We start from the raw sequence: 9,861 nt of genomic DNA, 5'->3' as shown, positions 1-9,861 counted from the left end.
GATGAGGAATGAGCTAAGGGAGATCGGGGTTCAGGATATTACATTAAAAGGATTATTGAGCACAGAGCATAGGGCACAGACCAGAATTCTTATAAACTTTTTAAGAGTAACTGGGGGTTTTTATAGGATATGAAGAGTTAAAGGAATAGTGAGGTAGGTAAAGTATTATTTTTTATTGTTGTTGTTGTTGTTATTAATGTTATTATAAAGCAGGGCAGGGATAAGGTGTGCGTGTGTAGGTATGTATGTGTCGGGATAGAGGTGGGAGAATGGGTGATTTAGTCTGTAAACCTATTTTCTGATCCACACTCCGGGGCAGAAGGTGGCGGTAATGCACCAATACGCTGGATGCCAACCGCCGTAAAAATATAAGAAGAAGAAGAAGAAGAGGAACAGCGAAAGAAAACGAAAAAGATAAAGAAAAGAGCATGGGCCCACGAGGCGTCACTCGTTTACTGAATGAAACGTTGCTGAATATTGCAAGTGAGAGTGCGGTCTTATCTCCTTTATACAGATATGTTATCTTCGACATGCACCTTGGATGGTGTGCGTTTGCTTTAGTGTTTTATTATGCAACAATTATATAACCGGAAAACGTACATCATCTGCCTGAGCTGGGCTGAATGCTTTTCCAGCACTTTGTAGTAAAAGCAAAGCACTTGTAATCAATCACCATAAAGCTGTTCCGCGGCGTGAGCGCCTTGTACATCGATTCGGCAACAATTCGTTTGTGATTGGGTCATACAATAAGTATAGAATATTCTGACCAATCACCGTAGAGTGCGGTGTAAATAAGATGAACTAAACTACACTTCACCTCAAAGAAAACGGCGCGAAGTTGGGAGCGATACCAATTCACTTTTAGAGGGGTGTTCGTAAGCGCTGTACTGTTATTGATGTACACTCGTAAAACGAATTCAAACGTAATGAGGAAATATACTTTGTGTAGCGTTAAATAGGCACACATAGCGCTTAGGACAGTTATCCAACAGGTTTCGTTTTCTTAAAGAAACCCCATGTAGTGCTGACGAATGAAATCGCCCAGAAGAAGGAAATGTGGAGGAGAACTCAAACAGAAGACCCAAATATGTATACAGGATCTCATTATTGTCCATAAATATTACATAAACGCGTTTATTAATCGCTACTGTTTCCCTCTGAATAAGTCGGTAAGTTCTAAGAAGATACTAGTTTTTAAAAATGTGTATGAAGCTAGTTGAGTTAGTTTTACCTTCAAATTGAATAAAGTTAACTTAACGTACTTTTTACTACGAAAACACGTTTGGACGTAGATTTATCGGTGAGGTATTTTAGTAAATATATAAAATCGATTTAAGTTACAACTTTGTTGTCAATGCAGGTGTGTTTTGAAAAACGTGACCACAATGTCTCAAGTGACCCTTTTGGATGAGGTCTCTCAGTGGAACCAGGAGACCTGTCAACAAGAACTCAAAACGGTCCTGCCCAAACTAGTTATATCCTTTCCTGACTTCACAAATTAATTTTACTTGTAGTCTAAGGCAATGTATGAGTGTGCACATATTTGATTGTTTAGGACTACCTTAGTGTCATTTATGTAACATTATGATTAAGATTAGCCTTGACACTTGAACGCCATGCATCATGACACTGACAGCTGGGAAGAGCACACAAGTAAGTCTGAGCTGTCTTCAATATGTAATTGTTTTAGACCTGGCATATCTCGAGTGGACCTCTCAATAAATATTTTATTCGTATAACCTACTTTGTTGATTTTCTCCACATGATTCCATCTCCACAGATATTCTTCAAATAATCACAAGCAGGTTCCTCCCTCATCTTTCTTCATCAGAATTAGAGATGGGATGTTTCTCCACGGTCTTACCCAAGGTTTGAGAATTAAATTCCCACAAAATGTTGGTTTTATAGTTGGGAAGAGCATTTTTTCTATTTGAGTACTTGGTAGCTCATTTAAAAAAAGAACTTGAGTACTCTAGGTATCATGATGATAATGAAACAATTTTAAATAAAACACACTGTTAATGGAAATAATATAAAAAAAATAACACAACTAGTTATAATTATTAATAAAAAAAATGTTATGCAAAAGATGAAAGGAATAAGATTGTTTCAAACAACACAGTTGTAATGAATTATGTCTCGCGTTGCATGAGCTGAAAAGTGAATAAACACCGGTAAAATTAAGCGCTTTGGTAGAGGATTGATTAATTCATCATATATGAGTGTTATATATTCATATATTACGGAGTGATTCTAGACATCATTGTGCACTTCAAAGCCTTTGTTTCACTTTAGTTCTCTGGTCTGGGCAGCATGCTGTCTGAATGCTTAGCAATCAGACAAGGTACCTCCCAAAATGCTGTCATAGCCAATCAGGGAAAAAAAGTAATTAATTTTCATGATTTATCATTGCTGTCACTTTCGAGTATCGGGTACTCGTGCCAATTCAATTCTATAGCCTGAAGTATTCAACAGGAAGCCTATTTTCATGTGTTGTCATGTACGATCCACAGGTGGTAAAAGTGTTTGCCAGTCTTTTGGAAGAAATCAGCAAGCAAATTGGAGGCCTTTCTAGTCAGAACACAGAGCTACATGTGTTATTGAGAAATATCTTGAAGGTTTGAATATGCCATATTGAAATTGAAACAAACATTTCTTCATTTGCTGGTCATAGTGATTTCTGCTGTTGTGTTTTTGCCAGATGATGGTCCAGACCCTGGAGTCTCTCTCTGGCTGTGTGCGTCATGTCTGTTCCTTCGAAGAGTCTGTCTCCTTTGATGCCATTCGCTCTCTGCCCTCCTGCATCCTCAGAGTCCTAAAGGACACCTTCCAGCACTGCAAGGTACAACATTATTATTATATAATGCACTGGACATATTTTTACACTATCAGCCATCGATTGTGAGTACACCAAAAAGGCTGTTGTCTGTTTTAGTGTGTCTGTGAACTGCAATAGTGGTTATGCAGAGGATTTTATTTTCTGTCAATTTCAGTATGGTGTTGATGTGTTTATAGGACAGTGAGGTCATGTACAGTGGAAGGCTGTCATTGGTGGGCGATCTGCTTCAGGGCCTGTTTAAAGAGGCCTATTCTTTGCAGAAGGGCCTGATGGAACTCATGGACAAAATTAACTTGGAGGACACTGCTTCTGAGGAGGAAGTGTCGGATATTGTCACAGGTTTGTGGTATCTGTGTGAGAAATCTCCAGTGAAGAGGTGGATTTGCTTTTCAGTAGTTATTTTGAATTTTGTGTTTGGCTTGCAGTAATTCACAGTCTGCTGGACATATGCTCGATCATATCCAGATTGGACATTGCGCTACATGCCAACACATGGAAATTTATCATAAAGTGAGTTTAATGTGCATCATAAAACCTTTTATCTGATTTTAATAGAAATATTTTTTTATGGCCATGTTGCATATAAAGATTAATTTTATGTCCTGAAGTAAAAAGGAAAGTCTCACTTTTGCTGCATGATTTAAATGCCAGTAACTTGAGTCCAGGTTTTTTTTTTTTTTTTTTACTAGATAAATGTTACACAGTCAAAAAACCTTCTTGTGCCAATTTGATCAGACATTATAAATAGCACCTAATACTTAATTATTCAATCTAAAATCTCTATGAAAAAAAATAATAATGCTAATTTATGTACTGACAGTTTGTGTTTGATTTCAGACAGAGCGTGAAATACCAGTCTTTTGTAGAAGATCGGCTTCACCACACTGACATAGCCTTCTCGTTGTGTGAAAACCTGTGTACATCTGTCCAAAACTGTCTTGAGCTGGCCCAACAGATTCAACAGGCAGGCCTACAGGTAGGCTCATAATCAGTTAAACATTTTTTTGCAGAGGTGGTGATTTATTGGTTGATGTGGTATTTTTGTTGGACAAGTCTAAAGTGTTTTTATATAAAAGGTCAGCTCATATCTGACTTCCTCCTTTTGTTTGTCATAGGAAATTGTGCACTGTCCAGAATACAAGCTTTTCCAAAAAGCAACAAAGATGTGTAGGTTTTTTGCCAACACATTAGTCCACTACACAAAGGTAACTGAGGGGAAAATTAAAGTTATTCATTAAAACCTGTTAAAATGATTTTAACAGTCCGAAATAGTTATAATTTTCAGTTTTTTTTTTTTTTCATGTGATAGGAATTTAAAGCATTTCTTGCCAAATCATGCCGTCGATTTCACCAGTTGTATATCCAAATCCACAGGTAAATCAAAGATATATTGTGCAATGTCAACGTTTATAACATAGGGAGTTCAAGCAACATGATTTTAAAATCTTGTCAAAGTTTCATATTTTTCCTCTCTCTGTTTTGTCTATTAAGTCTAATTAAGCTTGTGGTTTTTCCCTCCTCAGCAAGTTCCCCCCCTCTGTGTGTGCCCCGTCTGTGCCCTCTGCCCTCAGTGAGGAGTTGAGAGTGGCGGTTCTGGTTCCCATGGATGCCATGCTGACACAGCTGCTCTCCTTCCAACCCTTTGCAGAATCTGTCCTGGACCCAGATCACAGTGAGCTTCTTCTTGCAAACTACTATAACAACTTCCAGGGTCCTCTTGAACCTTGAAACATTCCTTTAACATTTCCTCCAAAAAATCTTTGGCTTGTTCATTGAAGGTTCATACATCACTTAACCTGGTCATTAAAGTTTTTGTTCTTTTTTTAATGTCAGTTAAATGAATGAATTGCTGATGAATTTCTTTCATGTCAAGGACACAGTTATATAAAAAATGCAGAGACTGACTGTCCATGACACATTGCTGAGTGGATATCCTGTGCATTTCCAGGTCACTTAAACTGAATTATTGCTCATGCCCTTTCATTATTACAGGGCAGTTCTTCCAACATTGCAACATGTGGATTTGCACCCTATGTCTGACAGGTTTTGGATTTTTGCCCAGATAAAAACAAGTATTTGTTCCCACAACATATTAATCTGTTCCCTTGTTGTAGGTAAATCATGGCCATGTTGTTCTAATTCTTTCTGTTGCTTTAATAAAATGGTGACTAAGAGTTAACTAAATAAAAATAAGGGAACAAATTAATACATGACATCACTTTACATAAAACAAGAGAGCAAATTAATCAAACAAGGTCACTAATAAATTGTGGGAACAAATTTTTAATTTGAGTTTTCTTAAACACTTTTTTTTTTTAATTACCAATTTGTATTTCTTGTTGTTTGTGTATTTTAGAGTGCAGTACAGAATGTTGTCTACCACAGTGTCTGCTACTGGTGAGTGTACTGGGTAAACTCTCCTCCCAGCCAGAGGAGGCGCTGCAGCTGTGGAGTGATGGCAGTCAGTTTTCGGAGGAAACTCCCAGGTATTTTACACTTGTATAATTTGGCAGGATGAGATTGGCAAACTAGTCAGTTGAGCATCATTATGAGTTTTAGCATCAATAATTATGCAATATTCCCCGAATTGGCTTGGCGTTTATTGATCAAATTTAATGCTGCAATAAGATGGGCTTTCGTTGTTCGTTGCTGTTAAAAAGTTTGGGGCCAGCAAGATTTTGTAATATTTAAATATTATATGTAATATTTAAAGAAGTCTTGTATGCTCACCAAAGCTGCATTTATTTCATAAAAAATAATAAAAGCAGTTATATTTTGAAATATTATTGAAATATATTGTATTATTGTAATGCTGATTTGGTGCTCAAGACATTTTTTTTTCAGGATTCTTTGATGAATAGAAAGATCAAAAGAACAACTTGGGTAACACTTTACAATAAGGTTCATTAGTTAAACATTAGTTAATGTATTAACTAACATGAACTAACCATGAGCAATACATTTGTTACTGTATTTACTAATCTACGCTCATGTTAGTTAATAAAAATACAGATGTTCATTGTTAGTTCATGTTAGTTCACAGTGCATTAACTAATGTTAACAAGATTTTAATAATGTATTAGTAAATGTTGAAATTAACATTAACAAAGATTAATAAACGCTGTATAAGTGCAGTTCATTATTAGTTCATGTTAACTAATGTAGTTAACTAATGAACCTTATTGTAAAGTGTTACCACAACTTTTATTTGAAATTAGTTTTTTTGTAACAATGTAAATGTTTGCTTTCACTTTTGATCAATTTAATAAATCCTTGCTGAAAAAAAATAGTTACTTTACATCATCTTTGTCATTTATCCGGCTGTTGTTTACCACATGCTTTTCAAACCTGGAAATGTTAAAATGGTGCATACTCATAGGCGTAATTTGCGGGTGGGATGGGTGGGACATGGCCCAACCACTTTTTGCCAGGGTCGATATTGTCCCTACCACTTTTTAAAAGTAATTGAAAAATATATTGCGGAAGGTAGGCTATGTATTAAAGGGAAAACAAGATCAACAAATCATTCTTCATAACCTAATTAGGGTGATAAAAAATAAATAACAAAAATGTTACTCCTTATGCATGCATAACTCGTGCAGTGCAATAACGATGTGATTTGCAGCTATCTCACTTTTCGTAATGTCATTAGGCTATAGCATTTTATTATAAAAATGGAGAGCTTCCTTGTGCTAAGTATAGGCCTGCCCTCTGCTAAAGATTTTTCTAGTCAACTAGTCGCATGTTATATCAAATTGATTAATATAATAATATATGAATTATTAAATATATAATTTATAAGCGCCATACTTCAATATAGGCTATAGGCAGACGTATTAGGCTAGAGCCTATTCTGCGCTCAAGCTCGCGCATAAAGTAATTGCCTCAAAGCACCGGCAAAGTGATTATGAACGTGTCGGGGGGGAAAGAAGACATTTTAATTATTTATTAATAAACTAGTGCTTTCTGAGTCAGTGTCGGGTGCAAAGATGAGGTTGCCGAATGCCGACGCTGACTCACCATCTCCACATGGACGTGCCTTTAATAGAAATGCACCTTTTCATACGGACTACAAAATTAAAGAATATTACAAAATCAAGTGGGTGAGTTTTCCTTATATTTATTTTATTTTTCATATAAAAATTATAATGACCTGTTTTGGTTATATTTACTCTTAATTGCAGAAGGTGCGCTCAGCAAAAATGACGTGAATATTGATGGTTTTCACGCTTAAGGAAAGTAAAAGACCACTTCTTAAACCAGAGTTTTTTTGGAGTTATATTTCGAATTAAAAAGTCATAATTGAGAGATATAAACGGGCAATTCTGAGAAATAAAGTCAGAACTGCGCGATATGAACTCACAATTCAGACTTTTTTTTCTCGCAATTGCGAGTTTATATCATGCAATTCTGACTTTTTTGTCAGAATTGTGAGATATAAACTCGCAATTGCGAGTTATAAAGTCAGAATTGTGAGATATAAACTCGCAATTGCGAGTTATAAAGTCAGAATTGTGAGATATAAACTCGCAATTGCGAGTTATAAAGTCAGAATTGTGAGATATAAACTCGCAATTGCGAGTTATAAAGTCAGAATTGTGAGATATAAACTCGCAATTGCGAGTTATAAAGTCAGAATTGTGAGATATAAACTCGCAATTGCGAGTTATAAAGTCAGAATTGTGAGATATAAACTCGCAATTCTGAGAACTTATCAGTCCCCCCCCCTCCTCAAAATTGGACTTATAAACTTTCAATTGCGAGATATAAAGTCAGAATTGCGAGAAAAAAAAGTCAGAATTAAGAGTTTATATCTCACAATTCTGTGGAACAAAAGTCAGAATTGTGAGATAAAAAGTCGCAATTACCTTTTTTTTTTAATTTAGTGGCAGAAACGGGCTTCCATACCTTATGCGAGGAACTCCCGTTCACAAAATTCAAATCACAAATAATACTACTGATGAAAAAGAACGGGTTGAATGTTAACTACTTTCGTTTCCATATACAGTAACTATAAACTAGCCTATCATAAAAGTTAATCAGCGTGCATTGATTAACAGCATGTTGTAGCCAAAAAAAAAACCCTGCTGGTGCAGCCAACTGAGAAAGTTGATCGCAAAAGAGCGAGCAGTGGGAAGAATGAGTCTGGAGCCCTGAATTGCCCAGCTCCCTCTGTCAATGATCTACCTGCATTCAAAATACTCTGGCACCGACCCTGGTGCATCGATGTATTTTTGAAAAGCAATAATTAAGTTTGTTTAACTCTAAACCCAGTCCCCAAGTAAATTAGTTTATTAAATAAAAAACTAGCAAAACCAGTTGCGCGGTGTCCCCACCACTTTTCAAAGCAAAGTTACGCCACCGTGCATACTTAAATCAAGATTTGTTTTCTCTAGGTCCAGTCTAGTATTTTTGGCTCAAGTACATAATGCCATCAAAAAGTCTTTCTTTCCACAGATGGTCTGTGTTTGAGGCAGTGTTGCATAGTTTTCGGCGGTGTATGTTGGAGCGTGCCGTGCCGGTGTGGTTGCCGGGAGTAATGCTTCGAGGGCAGGCTCAGGGTAGAGTTGGTCTGCACCAATATGTGTGTGTGCATATGTGTGCTTGTGTGGCTGTTCTGCCCACTCAACACTTCGCTCCGTTGGTCAGTGATCTTTTTTATTTAATTTATTGAATTCTGTTCAAATGTTGTATAACAAAGCTTGATCTTTCTCTCTGGATGATGTGACAAATAAAATGTACTTAAAATCATTTGTTTTGAAAAGACAAGTCACGTTTTAGCTTGATATAAGTCTTGACATAATTATATTCTTATGCTATTTTTGTAATTACTTTGGATAATAATGCTGAAATAATTTTCAACTAGCCAAGTGACAAATAGCTGGTACTTAAGACATTTCATCAGAAAATAGGAAAAACCATCATGTAACCTTGTTGTCCTCGGTTTTCTTCTTTCAGGAGCGGTCATTATTAGCCGCCGTATTGCAGGCAGACACGCAGACGGCTGTCTTGGCCACAGATGTCTGGTGCTTCCTGGTACGGTAAGTATAGATACACACCCATGTGTGTAGACCATCGGACTTCTATGACTACTACTTTCCAGAGCTGCCACAAGCATGAACAATCAGAGACATTCCTGTTTTTAACCTTTTTAGAAGTATACATTTCTAAAGTTTTGTCATTGTGGTTTAGGAGTCATTCAGTACTTTATAAAACCCCCTAAATAATATTGATAACCATGCTCTACTAAGACCTGTGTCTATACAAGTTGGAAAACATCTACTGCTCTAAAGAATGCAAGAAAAACATGTTTATATACAATATCAGAGTTGTGTTCTTTCTGTCTCTGTTCAGGTATGGCACGGCCGAGTTGTGTTTTCATCATGTTCTCCTTATTGCTCACCTGGTGAGTGGGGAGTGTGCTGGGAATGTGACATTTTTTGTGCTCTTGTGGTTTTCTGGAAACCTGTCTGGGATGAGGAACCACAGGCGACCCTTTTCTCTCTTACACCCTGACTGAGCTGACATTTGGTGTCAAAATGAACATGGGGAAGAACTCACCTGTCTATCACAACAGTCTTGTGCTATTTTTCTTGTGTGCTTGGTGTTATTGCAAATATTTTTAATTATTACAAGTGTTAGATGAACAACTTAAATTCTATGGGTTATATATACGTTTATGGACACACACACACACACAAAGGACTCTTATGCTTACCATTTTTGCATTTATTTGATCAAAATTACAGTAAAAACAATACTATTCACTTAGAAACTTAAACGTATATAAACTTAATATATTTCAAAATGTGATTTATTCTTGTAATGGCAAAGCTGAAATTTCATCAGCAATTTCCAGAAATCTTTGATAAATAGAAAGTTCAAAAGAACAGCATTTATTTGAAATTGAAATATTTTATTTCGTTAAAAAATGTTTTAATGTCATTTTTGAGCAATTTAATGAATCCTTGTTGAAAAAAGTACTAATTTCTCCTCCCCCCCCCCCCCCCCCCCCCCCAAAC

At 36.3% G+C, this 9,861-nt stretch overlaps 1 protein-coding gene across 5 annotated transcripts in view; it reads left to right on the top strand.

Moving 5' to 3' along the window:
- The first annotated feature begins 12 nt into the window (after positions 1-12).
- firrm (fignl1 interacting regulator of recombination and mitosis) overlaps positions 13-9,861 on the top strand; it is a 15,152-nt gene continuing 5,303 nt past the window's right edge. For 2 of the 5 annotated variants that reach the window (XM_016290596.1, XM_016290593.1), the window contains exons 1-16: positions 525-1,169; positions 1,361-1,475; positions 1,614-1,653; positions 1,781-1,869; positions 2,514-2,618; positions 2,702-2,842; positions 3,016-3,178; positions 3,265-3,349; positions 3,677-3,815; positions 3,955-4,044; positions 4,149-4,213; positions 4,363-4,511; positions 5,196-5,325; positions 8,297-8,483; positions 8,798-8,880; positions 9,194-9,245. In XM_016290596.1, coding sequence (XP_016146082.1) covers positions 1,386-1,475; positions 1,614-1,653; positions 1,781-1,869; positions 2,514-2,618; positions 2,702-2,842; positions 3,016-3,178; positions 3,265-3,349; positions 3,677-3,815; positions 3,955-4,044; positions 4,149-4,213; positions 4,363-4,511; positions 5,196-5,325; positions 8,297-8,483; positions 8,798-8,880; positions 9,194-9,245 — 1,608 coding nt within the window. In that variant the 5' untranslated portion in view covers positions 525-1,169; positions 1,361-1,385. The other 3 variants (XM_016290594.1, XM_016290597.1, XM_016290595.1) reach the window with 3 other exon arrangements.

The sequence above is a fragment of the Sinocyclocheilus grahami genome, unplaced genomic scaffold, assembly GCF_001515645.1.
Source record: "Sinocyclocheilus grahami isolate Dianchi unplaced genomic scaffold, SAMN03320097.WGS_v1.1 scaffold260.1, whole genome shotgun sequence".
Classification (NCBI taxonomy): Eukaryota; Metazoa; Chordata; class Actinopteri; order Cypriniformes; family Cyprinidae; genus Sinocyclocheilus; species Sinocyclocheilus grahami.
Note: the sequence above shows the minus strand (reverse complement) of the source record. Positions and strands in the feature narration are given on the sequence as shown.